Source organism: Thunnus albacares, chromosome 16 (genome assembly GCF_914725855.1).
Source record: "Thunnus albacares chromosome 16, fThuAlb1.1, whole genome shotgun sequence".
In the NCBI taxonomy this organism is placed as follows: Eukaryota; Metazoa; Chordata; class Actinopteri; order Scombriformes; family Scombridae; genus Thunnus; species Thunnus albacares.
The window spans coordinates 29,811,649-29,834,752 of NC_058121.1; the positions used below are offsets into that span (position 1 = coordinate 29,811,649).

Genomic DNA, 23,104 nt, shown 5'->3' on the forward strand with positions numbered 1-23,104 from the left:
TGTTAAACTTTCATGTTCTCATGGTGTTGTAGGAGCGTTAATACTTTATTAATGAATTACCTCGTCATTAGGGCACCACCTCCTTTTTGGTTAGGATTTATTAGTGCCAGGAGGAAGCACTAACCCTTGTTCAGTTTAATCAGTGAATCAGTCTTACAGTCGTAAGTTCTTGTCCCAAACAGTGACCTCTGTTTACTGCAGCTCAAAGAAACAACCAAACACTTTTAGGATAAATGAAGACATTTGTTAATAGCTAAACGTCTTGAGGATACATGATAAAGCATAGATAATATAATATATACAGATAATATACAGAACATAATAAATAAAAAGAAAGTAAAATAAATAAGGCCTAAGAATGATAAAAATTAATAAAGAAAATTATTCAGCAAGAGTGGCTTGAAGTGCGTGACTCGAGGCTTAACGTGTTGTACCGGGGAATGCTGAGGGGAAAAGCTAATTCAACTTCTCAAAATAAATTCTTTCATTTTAACGTTATTCGACATCAACCCTTGATCACAAAGCCATGTTATGCCTTACTGTTGAGGTGTGTCGTCGTGGTGGAGGCGTCATCTTGGCGTTGATCCAGGTCCAGCGTTGTTGGTGCAGCATCACCAGTGGTGTTGCAGTGGAAGAGCCCGGATCAGCTGTGGGCTGTGGCGCATCTCAGTGGATGCAGAGGCGTTGAATGACAGTAAAGAATCAGGCTGTTTCAGGCTGCTCTGAAAGAGTCTTTAGGCCGGCTTCACTTCTGGTTTTCAATATTGCTCTCAGAGAGCAGGTTCAGTTTGCTTATGTTCAGGCTTTATTTGGCTTGTAGTAACTTGAGTTAAGTGTCAAATAAAGTCAAGTCTGACTACGCTCAAGTCTTCAGCGGCGTCTACTTCAAAATAAAATACTGTATGTGTTTACTTCAAATTAAATTAATATACGTGGAAATACGAGACTTAATGTCACTAATAAAACAAAACAAATTAACTTCTTGCGATAAAAGATTAAATTCGGATACATTTGATTGAAAAACAAATAAAAGAGATGTCTTAAGAATTTTCTTGATTTCTTGGAGGCCAGCTCAAAGAGGAATCTCTTTGAGGCTGTTTTTATAAGTTAGAATAAGATGGGAGGAGTTTTAGGGATGTTCTAAAGGGGTTCGCGCCAAACTATTGATGAATATTCCATTTCTTTGTACTAGGGGCTTTAGATGTGGCTGGTGGTCTGCAGCCTGCGTCTCCTGAAGTAAAGGAATTTGGGAAAATCTAATTCTGAGTTTTTACACGCAAAAACTCACACTTCAAGTCACTGTTGCCTATTATTTCACATTAAGCTGTAAACACATTCCTGTCATAATGTCCAAGCATTCATGATATTTCTGATTAATAATGGTCCTGTCTGCTTGTATCATATTTGTAAAACCATTAAAGAAACAGCTGAGCAGTTTACACAATTCATGATAAGTCATTTCTTCTAATAACAAACATTAACCTTCATATTAACACTTCATGATGTTTTAGCATACAACCTTCATTAGTTCAACTTTCTCAAACTATCTACACATCTTAAACCATCTACTGAAATAAAGTTTAATATTAAAGTGAAAGGAAATAAAGTTCTGCAACACTTATGTGATTAGATTACTTTCAGAAACATATTTAAATATAAGTTGACGTAACTCTTACTTCATAATATAAAAGCATTCAGTGTGACTATTGTTTAACAATAAAAGAAAACTTTAAACTCAAATCCCTCAAATATTATCTTTACATTCCTATTATTTTAGAAACTTCAATCTTTGAGCCAAACTACTCGTCTAATTTAACTACTAAAATATGATTGTCTATGAGGTTAATAGATCACAAGTTAAACACTTAAAATACAAATACATGGTTATTAAACATTCATTAACTCTTCACATAAGGAAATTTAACTCTTGTCAATAGAGGGCAGTGTTGTTACCTGTTGTCTTACCTGAAGTCTTATATCTCTTTAGTAGATAGTCATACATATATGAAAGTTATACCATTCTTCTTGTATTTACACGACAAATAACATGATATAAGTTGCATAATGATTAGACATTTAATTTACATGAATTTCAGGTTTGCCTCAGATTTGCAAAGGGGGCTTCACAAAGTCCTCAGGAATGTGGATTAGTTTATGGCTTTGTTGATAAGAGTATGTCTTCCATCTATAAGGTGGGAGTTGTTTTCCTCCGGTCCAAGTGGCCTTTAGGATCATTTCATGCTTTTAGTTCGTGTCGTAATTCAACATATCGAAATGGTTTCAAGGAGGTCTTCCTGAGCCTGTTGAGCATCACTGATCGAACCCCCACTTTGAGGGTTACAATGGTCAGTTCTGCAGGCCGAGAGTCCGCTCTTACAAACTTAGGAATCCAGAGAGTCTGTCTCTTATCAGTGGTGTTTTCTCCCAGAAGCCAAAGGAAGCCAGGCTTCCCCTGCTTTTTTAGACTGCAGTTGTCATTTCAATAAAAACACTTTGTTTAACAGTTTCGGTTATTCTGTGCTGTTGTTGTCATCTCTTCCCCATTTCTCATTGAGTATTTTACAATGAGTGAAACAGCGCCCCTCTAAATGTTATGTGGTGAATGTGTGGTGAAACACTATATTGCACTTCTACTGTAGACTAATGTCATGTCCGTGGGGAGGCCAGACTGAAATTGGCATCCCTTGGTGAACAAATTAATAAGAACATGCATAAATTGATAAGATGTTTAGGACTGTGTGTGTGAGAGAGAGAGAGAGTGTGTGTGTGTGTGTGTGTGTGTTGGTGATACAATTTGATGCAGTTTTGTGTAAAATGACAGCGGCGTGCTAATAGCTCATCTGGTTACATTACACTGGCTGTTAAAGCAGCAACGTAGTCTTTCCTGTCTCTCTTGTCTCACTTGACTTCCTCAAAAGTTTTCCCCGCGCCACTGTCTCTTATTTTCTTTAAGAATCAAAGATTGGTTACCAGAATTAAAGAACAAGCGGTTGTCCTCCTACAGTGTCCCTGAACTCATCAGACGAGAGTCCATCTATTATTTTATTAAACATGTATTTATTGTTCATTCTAAAGAAGTTCACTTGTATCATTTAGAACTTTCTAACTTGTTGTTGTTTCTTATTGTGTCTTTCAACTATTATTATTATTATAATTATTATATATTCAAACCAAATAAATGAACAGCCTTAAAGGTTCATTTATTCTCTAACTCCGACATTACGCCTTAATATTCATCTTGATATTGAATTATTGAAGTCAAGTCAGTTTTATTTATTCAGCCCCAAATCACAGATTTCCTGTTTGACTCCCTCAGAGCCTCAAGTTGGATTAAATGACACATTACAAGTTGAATTTTGTAGTTCGACTGATCTGTTAAGAGGTTACTGTAGTTATGCAGTGATGTTTAAAAGAACTTTATTACTTGTCATTGATGTTTTATTTAGATATTATTATTATTATTATTATTATTATTATTATTATTATTATTATTATTATTATTATTATTATTATTATTATTATTATTATTATTATTATTATATTCAAAGCTAACAAATGAGCAGATTTTTATAATTGCATCAAAATGTTTTGCTGTCTTATAGCTGCATTTATTCTCTGATAACTTAATTTTCACCTTGAAGTAAAGTCTCCATTAATATTGAAGTCATGACAGGCTCTATCCTCAGCACAACATGCAGAGGTCAGTATTTAATACTCTGATTCATCATGTCTGAGGACATATTTGTACATCACATCTTCTTCTTCACGTCTTTTCCTCTCAGACTTCAGTGAAAGAATCCAGCAGACAGTTGAGAGAGATGAGTTGCAGCCTGTTTCTGTGTCACTCTGACAAACTGAGGAACACTGCTTCATGTTGAACAGCAGTTAGGACTCATGTTGGATAGAAAATCATTCTGACTGTGTTTCTTCCTCCAGGTTGGACCATGGTGGAGAGCTCAGGTTAAAACCTGGTCTGAAGAAGTGTAAGTGTGGATTTAATTTGATTCATGACAACTAAACAGCACACAGTCAGTTTCTCTTTAAATACAAAGTTGGTCTTTGTGGTTTTTATTCATTAAAACATTACTGACAAAATGTGTCATTAAACTTTATAGAAATGAACAACAGATCAGAACTTAAACAGAGAATAAATCCATCAGGTGTGTCAGATGATAAACTGCTGCTGTGTTGTTTCTTCTTCTCTTCATCAGATTTCTGTGAACTCACACTGGACACAAACACAGTAAACACAAACCTCAAACTGTCTGACAACAACAGGAAGGTGACACATGTGAGAGAGAATCAGTCATATCCTGATCATCCAGACAGATATGACTTCTGGGCTCAGCTGCTGTGTAGAAATGGTCTGACTGGTCGCTGTTACTGGGAGGTCGACTGGAGAGAAAGAGTTGATATATCAGTGACTTACAGAAGAATCAGCAGGAAAGGAAACAGTTATGACTGTTTGCTTGGCAGGAATGATCAGTCCTGGAGTCTGATCTGCTCTGATGATGATGGTTACTCTGTCATTCACAATAACAGACAGACATCCATCCTCTCCTCTTCCTCCTCCTCTTCCTCCTCCTCCTCTGTCTCTAACAGAGTAGCAGTGTATGTGGACTGTCCTGCTGGCACTCTGTCCTTCTACAGAGTCTCCTCTGACACACTGATCCACCTCCACACCTTCAACACCACATTCACTCAGCCTCTGTGTGCTGGGTTTGGGTTCTGGTCTCATGGTTCCTCAGTGTCTCTGTGTCCTCTGTCTGAGGAAGAGTCTCCTCCTGTGTAGACAAACAGTCACACTGCTGACTGAAGACAGCTGCTGAAATCACTGTTCACTCTGTTCACCAGTGAACAACAGAAACTGGAAGTGACAGCAGCTTCCTGTGTTTAAATGTTGATGGTGGACGAGGTTTCACTCTGGTTTCATTTGGATCACTGACTGTGCTTTAATGTCAGAATATTGTTTCTATTAGAAGTAGTGAAATGATCTCCTCTGGGCTGAATTTATGTGTAAAAACTGTGTTGACTCTGATTGACTTCAGTAAAGTTTTCTTGGAGCAGCATCTAGTAGCTGTTAGTGGCTGTTAGTTATTCCATTTTATCAGGATCTTAAAGTGAAGTTTTTCCTGAAAATGTCCAGCAGACATCCCAGTCTGTTTGACATCAGCTCAGTTTGTGTTAAATCATGAACATCAACGTATGTTTCTATCTGATGTAATGTGTCTGACATGTATGTATATAATAACATGTATGGGTTGCTTTCCTTTAGTTTTTCTTGCCTCTGCAGGTGATGTAAATATTGTCTTGTGGGACACTATACTGTTTTATTTAATTTAATGGGATAAATCAAATTTCTTTAATTTCAAATTGAGGGGGTGAATGCAGACACCCAAGGAAGTGTACTGTTCACCCCCAAACTGACTTCTTTGCCAACATGACACTGACCAAAGTTAAACACTGTGACAAAATGGAGATTGAATAGACCTCCTGAGAGACCATTTCTGACCAATAACTAAATTATGGCCTGAACTAAAAGCATAAATGACTTTGGAGTCATTTGACCCAGGAGAAAGGACTGATAACACACATGGACAGAAAATCTCTTTCCTTATCTACACAGACAAGAGTCATAAACTCTAACTCACAATGACACTCATTGAGTCTCTCTGCAAATCTGAGACAAATCTGAATTTGTCAGCATTAAATGCCTAATCATTATGTAAATCACTTAATGTTGTTTGTCATAGAAATACATAAAAAACTTTGATAGCTGTATGTATTTTACAATATGTGACACTACTGCCGTCTATTGATAGGTTAGAACTTCAAATTGATATTTTAACTGTCATAGGAGTTAATGAATGTGTATATGGTAATTATGCAATCATATTTTTAAAATCACATATCACATATTTTTAAAATGAAAAAGTGTTTAACTTCTGATCTATTAACCTTATAGACAATCATACTTTAATTGTTAAATCAGATAAGTGACTGGTTATGTGACTGATTAATTGATCAAATTGAGAATTCAATTCAAGCTTTGATGTTTCCTCTGGACACTAAATGTTCCTTATAGGAGGAGTTCCCTGATTATACAAGGTTTTATATTAATTAATGCCTAATATTCTTACAGTCTTGTAAGCTCATGTTTGCTGGGCAGCTTTGGCTGTTTTACACTTGAATAAAAATATTCATTCACTACTTATTCAGAGAACATCACTTGTTTTTTACATGGATGTGTAATGTTATACTACTTCTACTTCTACTACACTACTTGTGTTTTTCTCTAATTAGAACATTTATAACAGCATTAATTCAGCAGACGTGATCTTTACAGATGTTACATACAGTGTAATAAACTGCTATAAAAATACAACTAAATTCTAACAGTAAGGTAAGGTACTGTTCTTTCTAAATATGGTAAGATACTGTAAATTTTGATGCATTTGGAACCAAAAGGGACAGGAGCCACATGCAACCATCAACATCATATATATCATCGTTCATCCTCCCTTGTGGAATCAAATCAGAAAGCCAGTCATACTAAGAAAATATAGTTACATTTGTGCATCAGGTTACCCAGTTAGTGACTACATTTAATTTTTGCTAACATTAAATTGGTATAATTCTAGCAAGCACCTGGCAGGCACAAGAGAGCATTTTCAGGTAGCGTTCTTCAGTTGGAAGTTTGAATTACAGGTATTGCAAATCAAATTTAAAGATTATTTTAGGATGGCTGTTTTCTCTTGAACTACACATCAGTGAATGCTGACGTTAGTCTGGCCTGGTCTATACCTACACCTTTCATAATTAATAATAGCCTACATACAACATATTACTGCAGGCCTAGCTACAGTATCAAACTGTAAACCTCACATTCTACAGCAGAATACTGGAATAATGTTTTCAGCAATTAACTGTTAAAGTAAATTATGATAGTGACACTGTAAAAAAATGGTAAAAAGCTGGCAACTACAGCTGCCAGTAGTTTACTGTCATTTTACAGGAAAATTTGTTACAGTGTATATTTCTCAAATTGTGATGTTTTACAGTCCTTCTTTATTTGACTTTGTTGTTTTTAATCATTAATTAATGTTTAAAAAAAATGAAAAAAGAGAAAAATAAAAAGTCTGTCAGACGTCCAATATGTTTTCTCAGGAAACAGGACTGAGTTCACCTGTACTGAAACATCTGGCCCAAGTTTCCTGTATGTTGGTTAGTTTGTGGTGATTTGATGAAACACAGCTGTGTTTGGGAAGTCGCACCATGTGAGCAAAATATAACCTATAAAAATAATCAAATAATCAATATGTTGGTTAGTTTGTGGTGATTTAAAAATAATCAGAGCTCTTGCTGCTTTATATCCTTTTTAAATGTGGCCGAATCATCAAACATTTAAAGATCAAAGAAATACAATTATTAATTAGAAAATGTAACAATATTTTTTTACTTTGAGTTTTACAATGCATAATTTAAAAGCAAAGTAATTAACTCATTATAATGAAATTACAATTAAACACGTTAAAAGTGTTTAATTTAGTTTCTAATAAATAAAGTTCCACTTTGCTCTATTTTAGAAACCAGTGATGGAGACATATCCACGGCCACCAGGGCCCCAATTCATCAATATTCATATTTATTTAAACATGTTTCATTTTCAATAGAATTATAACAGGAAGTTTAGATTTTACAGTTAAAATATTCAAATATGTCACTAACATCATGCAAGTGATAATAATAACTTTATTTACAACATGTTTATTTACAATAAGTACAACATGTATAAAGAAATTATTTACAAAAATGTATTTTCCACATTTTCTTTATTATTCATTCTGTTATAGTTTGAACATGAAGTTAAAATAGTTCAGTTTTAGTATATTAATAGAATGATATATGTATTAATAGTGTATAAATGTCCACTCAGACAAATAATAATGTATTTTTACTGTTTTACATGAAGACATATTGTTATAGATTTATTGATCAGATAAGTGTGTGTGTGGCTCCAGGCTGATGATGATGATGATGATGAAGATGTGGTGCAGGTGATCAATCAGAGCTGGAGATTGATCCAGGAGGACATCAGCAGGGTCAGAATCATTGATCATTGATCAGATATCAGATATCCAGTAATCACAGACACGTCAGGTCTCACATTAATGAGTTTACCAACAATCACAGCTGGAAATCATGTTGCTATATGTGACCATATGTGATATTTACAATGTGATGTTACTGTAGTGCAGAGAAATATTAATATTATAGAAACACCATAGAATATTATATTATAGAGTAATATTGTAGAATGATTACAGATATGTTATATAAATACAATGGAAAAGGAAAGTAGGCTGCTGTAAAGTCCAATAAAACAATAAAAACCTAAATCCTTTTTATTCATTTTTAATTGTACTTTGGTCATAAGAACTCAGCTGCCCATCATAAATTAAAGTTTATTAATCCAACATGTTATATCCTGTATATTCATATCATTAATAATAATTATAATGATCTTTATATCTGTTTTCTAAACAAAGTTCATGTGCTTTAATAAAGTTAATAATATTAGTGCAGCAGCTGTTCAGACTGATTGATGCTTCAACACATAGAAACATGAATCCAGTTGATTGAGGTGTGAATTAGTTTAAACAGCAACAACATGAAAGAAACTAACAGTCTATTAAACACAGATGTTCACAACTGTAACAGTGAATCTTTTCTCATTTCAAGTAGAATGAAGCTGCATTTAAAATAAAATACATAACTTTTGATAAAATGTGCATCCTAAAATAAAGTGTATTGATCATATCAGGCTCTGAGATGGTTTATTTTCTGTGGCTTCAGTTGGGATCATTTGATATATTTGCTCCAAAGATTTGTTTTTATATGAGACAAACTGGTTTTGAGCTGCTGTGGGAAGCAGCCTGAGAGTCTGACTGTTGTTGATTAAAAGCTGTTCTCACTGTCTAGTTTTCATGTTTTACACTGCAGACCACTGATTGGTCATTTATCTCATTCACAAGCTTCCTGTTCCAGAGAAATCTTTCCCTCGTTCTCTCTCCTCACTGTCTCTCTCTCAACTTACCTGACTCACCTACTATAAACTGTAATATTCTCTCCTCTAATATCTCTGATGGTCACATGACTCCTCTCATATTAATCATGCAGCTCTTTGCTTTATTTAACTTCACATCAAAGTGTTTCCTCTTTATTTGTGTCACAGTGCAGCTGCTCTGATGGATTCATGTTTTCTAATAGTTTCAGTTCCTCTAATAGAACTACTGACACTGATAAACGTGTCTGCTGCTTTCTGATTCTTCTTTTCACTCTTTGGGAACATTTCTGTGAATGAAACGGAGCAGAACAGGTCGTCTTATACGGACATTTAGGATGAAATCTCAGGAAGGTTCAGCTGCTCATTGAACAGGTGACGTTCATGAAACCAGAGATTCACAAAGAGTTTAACAGAGTTTGTTGGAACAAACCTCACAGAGAAAAACGTCAGAGAGGTTGAGGAGAAGAAAATGTTCTTACATGAGATCTGATATGAAGAGTTTCAGGACTCTTCCTCCATATTATCATCAACTGTGTTCCTACAATCATCAATTGCACAATTATTCAGTCTAAATAAGTGTAAACTCAGACCTGCTGTCTGTCAAACATCTCAGCTACAGTTTGGTTTCATTGACAGAGGTTCAGTCCTGTAGACGCTCTGCCGTCTCATATTTTATCTGCAAAAGGTTTGTTTCTCCATATTATCTCATATTATCCTTTATAAACTGCCCTCTAGTAATTATAATCTCATCATTTTAACTTTAATGACTTTGTGTTCTTGTATATGTAGATGTCTGCTACTGTGCACAATCTTATCTTTAGTTTTCTCTCTTTCATCCTTTGAATGTTCTTTCTCCTTTTCTAACGGAGTAACGTCTGCCTCAGAGACCCTGTTTCAGCCCCGATGATGGTTTCTCCTCTTCATCACATTATGCTCTTGTTTCTGTCTTTATCACTTTGTATCTTTTGCATTTGTGTAAACAAATAAAAATCTGAATCAAATCTAAAGTCTGAATCTGAAAAGTGTCTACAGATCAGTGCAGAACAGTAAAAGTGTGACAGAAATAAAACTCTTGATTTCAGTCAGTTTCCTCTGTAAACATCAGGAGGTGAAACACCTGAAGTCATGATCCACCTCACCTGGATTAATGAGTGAGTGTGTGTCTACAACATGTTCTTTCAGTCATGTGACCTGAACGTCATCTGGACGAACATCTGATCGTTTATCTCAATATGCTAATGAGGTGGGCGGAGCTGTTGTTAATGATCATGTCTCAGGTGATTATATGTGTATTAATACTAATGACGACCGTTCATTTGACTGAAATCTGCACATGTACGAACAAATCTTCATCAGTGACTCTTTAAAGTGAACTGACAGTGAATCATCGTCATCATCACTGACTGAATCAGTAGATATTGATCTGTGTTTGTTTCCTCGTTAAAGGTCAAGGTCACTTTTAACGTCTTCCTCAGCAGAAACTCTCAGAAACATCATGATGTGATAAATAAGTCAGCTGAGCTTAGTTTTGTTCTGTTCTGAACTGAACCAGAGCTGCAAATAAGCATCATTTTATCAATTAATAGATCAATAATTCTCTTTTCAAAATGTCAGAAAATAGTGAAAATGTCCAAAACCCCAAAATGTTCAGATTACTGTCATGTATGATGAAGAAAAGCAGTAAATCATCACGTGAGAAGCTGAAACCAGCAGATTGTTGCTTTAAAATGACATAAAGTTAATTTTGTGTCGATGGACTAATTGATTAATGATTGCAGCTCTAAACTGAAGGTGACAGTTTGAAGTGAAGACAGAATCAGCTGGACGTCGGGACATTTGAACGGTGATGCGTTCACTTAGCTCAGGAAAAAACAGTAACAAACAACATTCAGTGATCATCAATCTTTGAAGTGAACAAAGTGATTCCTGATTTCCACTTTTATTTTCAAGCTTTGATTCTTCTGCAGATTATTGAAGAGTTTAAATGTAGGGGAGATCAGGGACAGTTGTAACACTTTTTGGGATTTTCCCAATAAATCAAAAACCATTGGAACAGTCCATTTGCTATATTATAAACTGCAATGTGTCAACTACTGAAACAATGTATTTACGTGGCTTTATGAAATATATACAGGTTGTGAAATTGATTTAAATACAGTCACTCCAATGTTACAACTGTCCCAGTGTACAGGGACGGTTGTAGCAATATTTGTAGTAAGGACTCTTGACAGAAAAAGGCCGGTCCCTCTTGGTCTGGAACCAGGACTGAGGAATAGAGTGAAGGCTTGTTAGATTATTAGATGGTCAGTTGGCTCCATCTACTGGACAGATAGTAGAACTACATCAACTGATGTTTGGTTTCTCTGACACTGACTTGTTAGACTGGTTTCCATGTCACTCTGATGTTTTTTAGACTTGGACTCTGAAGTTATGAGGGTGTGACGGCGTCTTCAGATCAAACCCACACAGACACCAGGACTGACGAGGCAGAACGAGCAGCTTCTTCTCTCCTGATGTTTCCTCGACACATGAAGGTGGAAAGTGTCTGTAAGTTGACCTGAAGTGAGTTCAGCAGGTGAGAATCCTACCAGAGAAATCTGTAAATGTCTGATCAACACCATCACTTTGATCACATTGATCACATTGAATCACTGTTTGACTACAGCTGAAATGTTTCTTCATGCTGATCGGCTGTTTCAATAATACGTATTTGATGTTTGCAGGTATAAATATTCTTGTTTTCTATGTAAGTTAAAGCACACCAATTCTAGAATAAATTACACGTATCACTGTTAGTGATTAGCAGGTAAAATCAACTGCAGTTGTATTTTAATCTCCATCATCAGTGAAAAATGCAGGAAGTGTCAGAACTGGTCAGACAGCTTTGATCAACTTCACTGAGGTTCATTTTTTTTAACTGTTAATCCTCCAAATGTTCAAACAGTCATCTTACAACACTGAGACTGACTCTGTTTAACTGAAGCTCATTTTAAACAGTCCATGTCTCAACTGCCCCAAAGGCTGCAGAATCCTTTCTAGATGGACCAGATCCAGCCCAGACTGGAAGAACTTAGAGGCTGTTTAGGGCCCGTCAGCCATCAGGGGCCCAAACTAACAGAACATGTGAACTATCTTTGGATTTCTCGGTTCAACTTTTGTCATAATTTAAAATATTTAAAGATAAATGTAAAGATTTAAAACACAGGCCTTTATTATTACTTGTCACTAACTACATTTTCAAATCTTTAAATTGTATTTTGTGGTTCAGGATATAACGAAGCACAAAAATTTCGACATTATAACAATTTTGAGGATTTTATTACATTTGGAGGCAAATCATTATGTTCTTGTGACTGTTTCAAAATAAATGTTTTGTTTCTTTAATAAATGTCAGGAATATATCTAATAACATATTTTTCATTTTTCATTTAAAAAAAATGTAGGATTATAAATTTGGGGCTGGTGGTCTGTTAATTATTCTTAATTAAATAGATTATGTTGTCTACCTATTTTACACAAGAATATGGAGAAGAATAATATCCAGCTCAGACTTCTAGTTTAATGACAATATTAATGAATATTAACATGTAATATGTTCATTAATAGATCAGATTCATGTTTTTTGGTCATTACAGTCATACTCAAACAGAAAACTTTCCCCAAATATAAAGTACAGATCACAACTGACACTGGGTGTTAAAGGGTTAATGTCCAATGATACTGATTTTTACATGTTATCTTAATGAATATTTACCTTTAAAAATATCATTAAAAGTAAATCATGTTACTTAATTGATCATAAACAGTAAAATCTGCTGCAAATACATCAGCAACAGTATTGCTGGGCAGCAGTTTCATGACAAAGTGGAGATAATGTATTTTGGTAAAGGAAGGGTTAAAGCTTTCAGTTGTTTAAATATTCCACATGTTTTGCTCCTTTTTGTCCACATCAGACAGACAACAATGACATTAGTTTGTGGACAGATGAACATCAGTTTCCAGGTAAATCAGAATACTGCGGCACTGTGAGATTGTTTAATGTCCTCACAGAGAGTCTTGGCAGGTTCCTCCTGTGTGTTTGGAGCTGAACTCTGCTGCAAGGTTCACTGGTTTAATATCATCTTTATGGTTTTGGACTTTGACTGTGAAGTTATGAGAGAGTGACAGCGTCCTCAGATTGATGATGAAGGACTGATGAAGGAGAATCAGCTGCAGCTTCTCTCTGTGTTTCCTCTACAGGTGAAGGTAGAACGACTCTGTGACCAGATGTGGGTCTGAATTCACCTGGTGAGTATTTTCTTCTTTCTGCCACACAGCTGAATAAAAATATATCATGTCATCAGTTTTTAAACAGAAGTGAACTATTACTTGCTGCATATGAGTCTCTAGTGGACAAAAATACAATTGTATAAAAAGGAATATAGTTAATGCAGTTTCTTCAACATGTATCCACAGTGGAAATCTTAAAGTAATGACTGACTTTGGCTCCATCTGGTGGTAGAATAAAGAACGACAGTGTGATAGACAGCAGTGTGGCTCTGTGATGTGCAGCTTGTTGTAATGAATGAGCTTGTTGTTGTGTTTGTGTGAAGGTGTTTCTCTGCTATGGATCAGTGTGAGGACAGAGAGGAGGGAGTCCCTCCCTCTAAAAGCTCTCTGTGTGGGGAACATGACAGCCAGACCAAAGCTCAGAGGTGAGATGAGGATCTCTAACTGTCCATCACTGTTCTCCACTCACATCACTGCACCATCATTATTCACACTCAAAGCTCTGTGTGTGTTGCGTTGAAGCCCAGAGCAGCAGCACAGACCAGACTCTGCCGGACTCAGTCAGGTGTCTGTCAATAAGCTCAAGTCGATGTTTGAACCTACTGAGTTCAACGATGGACATAAATCTGCTGATCAGAGATAAGAAATGTTTGTGTCTGTTACTCTCCATCTCTCCTAAGAAGACATATCATGTCCTACAGGATCTCACAATGGCCTCAGAGATCCTGTAGGACTTCCACATCAAGATTGACAACTGGTGATGGCTAACCGACTGGACATCATGTTGATGGACAAACAACAGAAGATATATTATAACATACATATCAGTGGAGGCTGGTCCATAGAGGGAGATGTACTTCATTTTTGAAGTACATTTATATATTTCTGTACACTAAGAAAATACACAGGAAACACGTGTAAATCATGTGACATGTTGTCTGTTTTTGATGAGAACATAAATCTGTTGTCATAATAGAACAATACTATAAATTTGAATTTCACTTTGTTGGTAAAATAACACATTCAGAACCACTGCACAGCTAAAATGAGCTCTTCTTTGTTTAGAAACAATATGTATATGCTAAATGTCTTTAAAGAAGCAGCCTTTACACCACTCAGGGGTTTTTGTTTTTGAAAGCAAATTGTTTTATTGGCATATAAAATTGCCCCTCACCTCTCTGATTTCATCAGGTTGGTTTTCCTCCTGTCCTCAGCCGCCACTGAGATATATATATATATATATATATATATATATATATATATATATATATATATATTGTAGCGACTACTGGCAACAATGTAAAAGTCACTGAGAGGCTGAGGTTGGGCCTTGTTTGCCGTTTGTCTGACACGCTACCAAAAAGATTCGCTGAGATCAAAAAATAAGTTTAATAACTTTTATTAATGAAAAGGATCAACTTATTATAACGTGCACAAAATATACTCAAAATAATCACAGTGATCAGGTGTAAAACAGCGGTCAACAAAAAATACGACGACCCACTCACCCTCTGTCTTTCTTACCAGCTGGCATGCAGGTGAACAGGTGCTTATATTAACTATAGGATACCACCGCCCATATCCATGTGACCTGATTATCAATCACCGTGATCGTGCAATAATAAACAAACCAAAATAACCCAAAATATAAAACAAAAAATTACTACTTTGCAATTCATTCAAACTTGAAATTAATCCATTCATGACTCCTACATATATATATATATGTTCAAAACAGGCATGTTTGGTGTCATGGTGGCATTTTGCATTCCCACTCTTCAATATGGACACTGTTTGATTGCAATTCAAGTACAATTGTCTCATATTTCCCTCAGGCAAAATGAACTTGTGTTTTTCAGTCCAGTCATCCTTAAATGCATGTTTTTCACTGTCAACATCTTTTTTTCTTTTTAGTATCGGCTAGTTTTGAACAAGACATTTTATTTTATCAACTGCAGCTCCTACAGACGTTGCATTTAGAATATTTACCACAGAAGAAGTATGATGTCTTTGTTATTAACATGTTGACAATAACACATTCTTTGTCTGAGAAGAATTATATTGAACATGTGCATTTATCAGTGTTTTGTTTCCATCAGGATCCATCAGAAAAGACAAAGTTACCCTGAACCCAGCTGTGTGTCCATGAAGAGTGACCGGTCTGTGAATCGACCTATTAACTTCAGACATGGACATCAGTCTGCTGATCAGAGGTCAGACTGTAAAATGTTTGTGTCTGTTAATCTGATTTCTCTGGGTTTGAAAATTGTTGTAAACATTTGGGATAATGTAAGTACACAACTCAACAACATATATAATGTAGGTCTAGTTCTTTTTAGACATTTTAATGCAGAATAGTTACATATTATACATATTATAGCTTTAACATTCTGCATATTTTTCAGCAGTATTTTATCCTGGATTATTTTTACTGAACATTTCATTTTATCAGTGTTGTGTTTCCATCAGGATCCATCAGCAGAGACCAGATTCTCCTGAACCCAGCTGGGTGTCCATGAAGAGCGACCAGTCTATGGGTCAACCTATTAACTACAGACATGAACATCAGTCTGCTGATCAGAGGTCAGACTGTAAAATGTTTGTGTCTGTTATTATCCAGCTCTCCTAATAAGTTTGATTGATTGTGGAGATTTATTCTTGACCTTAGTGACTAATACTGTTTTTACACACAATGTCATCATAAATATAAATACAAACACACACACTCCTCCTACATACACTTTTCAAAAACCACAAACTTTATCTGTATAACACTTTTTAAAACAGAGGTACAAAGTCTTTACACACACAAATGATGAGAGGTAAGACATAACAGCCAAGTGTTTTATATGGATCCACTGTGATAGAACACAACACCTTTAACACTGATGTCATTATTTATTCTAAGACTTCATCTTTTCTTCACAGAGTTCATCAGCAGAGCTCAGAGGTTCTCAGTGGTCAGTCTGTCCAGCAGCATCAAACACACCTGGACTCCATATTTATGGTGTGTAAATGTAAAGCACAGCTACTACTGCTAACTACAACAGCCACAGACTAAATACTGAACTACCATTCTGGTCCTAACAGTCTCCATGCTGCACTCTGTAGACCAGCAGGTTTTCAGTCTGTCACAGATGATCTGATGTTGACTTCTACCAGTTAAATTTACATTTTATTCTGTTTCAGCTGCTGGAGGAGAACATCATCAGTTTTGTGAAGAACGAGCTGAAGAAGATCCAGAAGGTTGTGAGTCCAGATTACCCAGAATGCTTAGAGAGTCAGAGTGAGGATGAGGAGGTGTTGGATGGTGAGGATGAAGAGCAGAGGAGGAGCAGCAGAGAGGCATTTCTGATGATCACACTGCAGTTTCTGAGGAGAATGAAGCAGGAGGAGCTGGCTGACCGTCTGCAGAACAGTAAGAGGATTTTAACAGATTTAACATGATGGAGAGGAAATGGAGGCAACATGGGAGAGCTTTATATTTCAATCTCTGCTGTTAATATGATGCACACATCTGCATCACATCTATGAATTCTTCTGAGCTGAAAACAGTCAGAAACTGTTTGTCAACAACTGATGAGCTGAATATATTTCATAGTGGAGGAAAATATAAACATCTGCAGTTTAATGTTTACATTCTACCAATTTACTGTAGAATCATCTGATTGATTTCATTTGTTTGTTCATTCAGGAACTCGTGCTGCAGAGTGTCGATATAAACTCAAGTCTAACCTGAAGGAGAAGTTCCAGTGTGTGTTTGAGGGGATTGCTAAAGCAGGAAACCCAACCCTTCTGAATCAGATCTACACAGAGCTCTACATCACAGAGGGAGGGACTGCAGAGGTCAATGATGAACATGAGGTCAGACAGATTGAAACAGCATCCAAGAAACCAGACAGACCAGAAACAACAATCAGACAAGAAGACATCTTTAAAGCCTCACCTGGAAGAGATGAACCAATCAGAACAGTGATGACAAAGGGAGTGGCTGGCATTGGGAAAACAGTCTTAACACAGAAGTTCACTCTGGACTGGGCTGAAGACAAAGCCAACCAGGACATACAGTTCACATTTCCATTCACTTTCAGAGAGCTGAATGTGCTGAAAGAGAAAAAGTACAGCTTGGTCGAACTTGTTCATCACTTCTTTACTGAAACCAAAGAAGCAGGAATCTGCAGGTTTGAAGAGTTCCAGGTTGTGTTCATCTTTGACGGTCTGGATGAGTGTCGACTTCCTCTGGACTTCCACAACAATGAGATCCTGACTGATGTTACAGAGTCCACCTCAGTGGATGTGCTGCTGACAAACCTCATCATGGGGAAACTGTTTCCCTCTGCTCGCCTCTGGATAACCACACGACCTGCAGCAGCCAATCAGATCCCTCCTGAGTGTGTCGGCATGGTGACAGAGGTCAGAGGGTTCACTGACCCACAGAAGGAGGAGTACTTCAGGAAGAGATTCAGAGATGAGGAGCAGGCCAGCACAATCATCTCCCACATCAAGACATCACAAAGCCTCCATATCATGTGTCACATCCCAGTCTTCTGCTGGATCACAGCTACAGTTCTGGAGCATTTGTTGAAAATCAGAGAGGGAGGAGAGCTGCCCAAGACCCTGACTGAGATGTACATCAACTTCCTGGTGGTTCAGTTGAAACTGAAGAACGTCAAGTATGATGGAGGAGCTGAGACAGATCCACACTGGAATCCAGAGAGCAGGAAGATGATTGAGTCTCTGGGAAAACTGGCTTTTGAGCAGCTGCAGAAAGGCAACCTGATCTTCTATGAATCAGACCTGACAGAGTGTGGCATCGATATCAGAGCAGCCTCTGTGTGCTCAGGAGTGTTCACACAGGTCTTTAAAGAGGAGAGAGGGCTGTACCGGAACAAGGTGTTCTGCTTTGTCCATCTGAGCATTCAGGAGTTTCTGGCTGCTCTTCATGTCCATCTGACATTCATCAACTCTGGAGTCAATCTGCTGGCAGAAGAACAAACAACATCCCAGTTTTCTAAAGTCTTTAAAGACAAACCTAAACTAAAACATCTCTACCAGAGTGCTGTGAATGAGGCCTTAAAGAGTCCAAATGGCCACTTGGACTTGTTCCTCCGCTTCCTCCTGGGTCTTTCACTGCAGACCAATCAGACTCTCCTACAAGGTCTGCTGACACAGACAGGAAGTAGCTCACAGACCAATCAGAAAACAGTCGAGTACATCAAGAAGAAGATCAGTGAGAATCTGTCTGCAGAGAGAAGCATCAATCTGTTCCACTGTCTGAATGAACTGAATGATCGTTCTCTAGTGGAGGAGATCCAACAGTACCTGAGATCAGGAAGTCTCTGCACAGATAAACTGTCTCCTGCTCAGTGGTCAGCTCTGGTCTTCATCTTACTGTCATCAGAAAAAGATCTGGATGTGTTTGATCTGAAGAAATACTCTGCTTCAGAGGAGGCTCTTCTGAGGCTGCTGCCAGTGGTCAAAGCTTCAAATAAAGCTCTGTAGGTGGATGGATGACTAGAAAAGTACTTATACGCTATTTGATTATAAACAAGACTAGTTCTAGTATATGGCTGGACTGTGTATGGTCAATGTGTGAAACTGTGGCCAATTTTTTGACAGGCATAGTCAGTGGTAGTGTCTATAATGTGATTTCCTGGATATTAAATGTCCATCTGCAATTTTCTGTGGTGGTCCCAGTAATATATGTTGCTAAAGTTTACTGAAGTAGCATATCACGTGATATAGTTAAGCTACATTTGAGTAAAAAAAAAGGTATAAATGCAGTTGTAAGAACATTACTTTCCACTCATATCTTGGGATGTTTCATTTGAAAGATAACTTATTTTAACATCAATTGTAACTATTCTAATTATTTTTATTTTCTCTTTCATCTGTTTCAATCTTCGGATGTCTGTAAACATATGGTCTTATTCATATGTTAATGTAGGATTAGCATGCTAAGCTAACAGTCTATCATCTTGTGACTTCCGCTGTGATGTCTTTCAGAGCACACAAACACTGTAAACACACCTGTCACCTACCCAGCACAGTGCTGTCAAACTATAAACACCACTGCAACAACTTATTTTTATACAGTCTATAGGCTACACACACACACACACAGCACGACACGACACAGCTATGCTAACAATTCTAGGCATGCTAATTAGCCGCTAGCTGCAGTGCAGGCTGGTAAAATGGATCTACTGCATTTGTTTGTATCCACGGGTTTGTGCTCCTGTCAGTGTCAGAGCCTCCTTGTGAGGTGCTTGGTAAATGTGTGTTTTTAAAACTTATTTTGGGGCTGCACTGAGAGTGACATGTGACTGCTACTTCATCACTCAGTCAGTGAGTCAGTGATAGACATTCTGGGTTATAGGGCTGGTCCATGGCAGGTCCAGCCAAAAATATCAACAAACCTTTAATATTTTATGGAAGGGAAATAACATTTCTTTATTATGTTAATCACTAATTCTTCTTCAGGTTGAGTAGCTGTAACCTCTCAGAGAGAAGCTGTGCAGCTCTGTCCTCAGTTCTCAGCTCCCAGTCCTCTAGTCTGAGAGAGCTGGAGTTGAGTAACAACAACTTGCAAAATTCGGGAGTCCAGCTGTTGTCTGCTGGACTGGAGAGTCCACACTGCACACTGGAAACTCTCAGGTCAGGATACAACATCTATAATTTTGTTATCTTGAACAATGAGAATAAAGCTGACTTGGAGAGAGATTTTAACAGTTGATCATTTGCATGCTGCTTTATATTCAGATCAATGCCAATTATTCTGCACAACATCTGTAGGACTCTGGTACTTATGATTAAAAAACATTGTGTTATCAATCTTTTTATATTTCAAGTCTGTCAGGATGTCTGGTCACAGAGGAAGGCTGTGCTTCTCTGGTCTCAGCTCTGAACTCCAGCCCCTCCCATCTGAGAGAGCTTGACGTGAGCTACAATCATCCAGGAAAGTCAGGAGAGAAACTTCTGTCTGCTAAACTGAAGGATCCACACTGGAGACTGGACACTCTCAGGTATGGACAGACAGTTGGTTACTCTCAGGTATGGACAGATAGGTGGATACTCTCAGGTAAAGAACTTTTATGCTGAACATAAAAGTTCATTCTTGATCATGGATGTAATAGCTTGAAGGTCATGTAATGTGAGTGAAACCTCTGGAAAAAGCTAGTAAGTTGACATAAAGTTATTCTTTTGTTAAACTTTCATGTTCTCATGGTGTTGTAGGAGCGTTAATACCCTATTAATGAATTACCTCGTCATTAGGGCACCACCTCCTTTTTGGTTAGGATTTATTAGTGCCAGGAGTAAGCACTAACCCTTGTTCAGTTTAATCAGTGAATCAGTCTTACAGTCATAAGTTCTTGTCCCAAACAGTGACCTCTGTTTACTGCAGCTCAAAGAAACAACGAAACACTTTTAGGATAAATGAAGACATTTATTAATAGCTAAACGTCTTGAGGATACATGATAAAGCATAGATAATATAACATATACAGATAATATACAGAACAGTATAAATAAAAAGAAAGTAAAATAAATAAGGCCTAAGAATGATAAAAATCAATAAAGAAAATGATTCAGCAAGAGTGGCTCGAAGTGCGTGACTCGAGGCTTAACGTGTTGTACCGGGGAATGCTGAGGGTAAAGCTAATTCAACTTCTCTAAATAAATTCTTTCATTTTAACGTTATTCGACATCAACCCTTGATCACAAAGCCATGTTATGCCTTACTGTTGAGGTGTGTCATCATGGTAGTGGCGTCATCTTGGCAGGTCCAGCGTTGTTGGTGCAGCATCACCAGCGGTGTTGCAGTGGAAGAGCACGGATCAGCTGTGGGCTGTGGCGCATCTCAGTGGATGCAGAGGCGCTGAATGCCGGTAAAGAATCAGGCTGTTTCAGGCTGCTCTGAAAGAGTCTTTAGGCCGGCTTCACTTCTGGTTTTCAATATTGTTCTCAGAGAGCAGGTTCAGTTTCAAGTCTTCTTCTTCTTCTTCTTCTTCTTCTTCTTCTTCTTCTTCTTCTTCTTCTTCTTCTTCTTCTTCTTCTTCGGGAGCTTACGCTTAGGCTTTATTTGGCTTGTAGTAACTTGAGTTAAGTGTCAAATAAAGTTTAGTCTGACTACGCTCAAGTCTTCAGCGGCGTCTACTTCAAAATAAAATACTGTACGTGTTTACTTCAAATTAAATTACTATACGTGGAAATACGAGACTTAATGTTACTAATAAAACAAAACAAATTAACTTGTTGCGATAAAAGATTAAATTCGGATACATTTGATTGAAAAACAAATAAAAGAGATGTCTTAAGAATTTTCTTGAGTTCTTGGAGGCCAGCTCAAAGAGGAATCTCTTTGAGGCTGTTTTTATAAGTTAGAATAAGATGGGAGGAGTTTTAGGGATGTTCTAAAGGGGTTCGCGCCAAACTATTGATGAATATTCCATTTCTTTGTACTAGGGGCTTTAGATGTGGCTGGTGGTCTGCAGCCTGCGTCTCCTGAAGTAAAGGAATTTGGGAAAATCTAATTCTGAGTTTTTACACGCAAAAACTCATCCTTCAAGTCACTGTTGCCTATTATTTCACATTAAGCTGTAAACACATTCCTGTTATAATGTCTAAGCATTCATGATATTTCTGATTAATAATGGTCCTGTCAGCTTGTATCATATTTGTAAAAACATTAAAGAAACAGCTGAGCAGTTTACGCAATTCATGATGTCATTTCTTCTAATAACAAACATTAACCTTCATATTAACACTTCACGATGTCTAAGCATACAACCTTCATTAGTTCAACTTTCTCAAACTATCTACACATCTTAAACCATCTACTGAAATAAAGTTTAATATTAAAGTGAAAGGAAATAAAGTTCTGCAACACTTATGTGATTAGATTACTTTCAGAAACATATTTAAATATAAGTTGACATAACTCTTACTTCATAATATAAAAGCATTCAATGTGACTATTGTTTAACAATAAAAGAAAACTTTAAACTCAAATCCTTCAAACATTATCTTTACGTTCCTATTATTTTAGAAACTTCAATCTTTGAGCCAAACTACTCATCTAATTTAACTACTAAAATATGATTGTCTATGAGGTTAATAGATCACAAGTTAAACACTTAAAATACAAATACATGGTTATTAAACATTCATTAACTCTTCACATAAGGAAATTTAACTCTTGTCAATAGAGGGCAGTATTGTTACCTGTAGTCTTACCTGAAGTCTTGTATCTCTTTAGTAGATAGTCATACATATATGAAAGTTATACTATTCTTCTTGTATTTACACGACAAATAACATGATATAAGTTGCATAATGATTAGACATTTAATTTACATGAATTTCAGGTTTGCCTCAGATTTGCAAAGGGGGCTTCACAAAGTCCTCATGAATGTGGATTAGTTTATGGCTTTGCTGATAAGAGCCTGTCTTCCATCTATAAGGTGGGAGTTGTTTTCCTCCGGTCCAAGTGGCCTTTAGGGTCATTTCATGCTTTTAGTTTGTGTCGTAATTCAACATATCGAAATGGTTTCAAGGAGGTCCTCCTGAGTCTGTTGAGCTTCATTGATCGAACCCCCACTTGGAGGGTTACAAAGGTCAGTTCTGCAGGCTGAGGGTCCGCTCTTACAAACTTAGGAATCCAGAGAGTCTGTCTCTTATCAGTGGTGTTTTCTCCCAGAAGCCAAAGGAAGCCAGGCTTCCCCTGCTTTTTTAGACTGCAGTTGTCATTTCAATAAAAACACTTCG

General features: G+C 36.9%; 2 protein-coding genes across 2 annotated transcripts in view; both read left to right on the forward strand.

The window, feature by feature from the left end:
- Positions 1-6,214, forward strand: part of LOC122999432 (NLR family CARD domain-containing protein 3-like) — a 69,277-nt gene extending 63,063 nt beyond the window's left edge. The window contains exons 7-8 of the mRNA XM_044376360.1: positions 3,937-3,983; positions 4,212-6,214. Coding sequence (XP_044232295.1) covers positions 3,937-3,983; positions 4,212-4,792 — 628 coding nt within the window. The 3' untranslated portion in view covers positions 4,793-6,214. The remainder of the gene's footprint in view (positions 1-3,936; positions 3,984-4,211) is intronic.
- The window catches only part of LOC122999435 (NLR family CARD domain-containing protein 3-like), a 98,571-nt gene that overhangs the window by 71,844 nt on the left and 3,623 nt on the right, over positions 1-23,104 (forward strand). Inside the window, exons 4-11 of the mRNA XM_044376366.1 lie at positions 13,307-13,354; positions 13,660-13,761; positions 15,436-15,549; positions 16,265-16,343; positions 16,526-16,754; positions 17,031-18,834; positions 19,820-19,993; positions 20,188-20,361. Coding sequence (XP_044232301.1) covers positions 13,673-13,761; positions 15,436-15,549; positions 16,265-16,343; positions 16,526-16,754; positions 17,031-18,834; positions 19,820-19,993; positions 20,188-20,361 — 2,663 coding nt within the window. The 5' untranslated portion in view covers positions 13,307-13,354; positions 13,660-13,672. The remainder of the gene's footprint in view (positions 1-13,306; positions 13,355-13,659; positions 13,762-15,435; positions 15,550-16,264; positions 16,344-16,525; positions 16,755-17,030; positions 18,835-19,819; positions 19,994-20,187; positions 20,362-23,104) is intronic.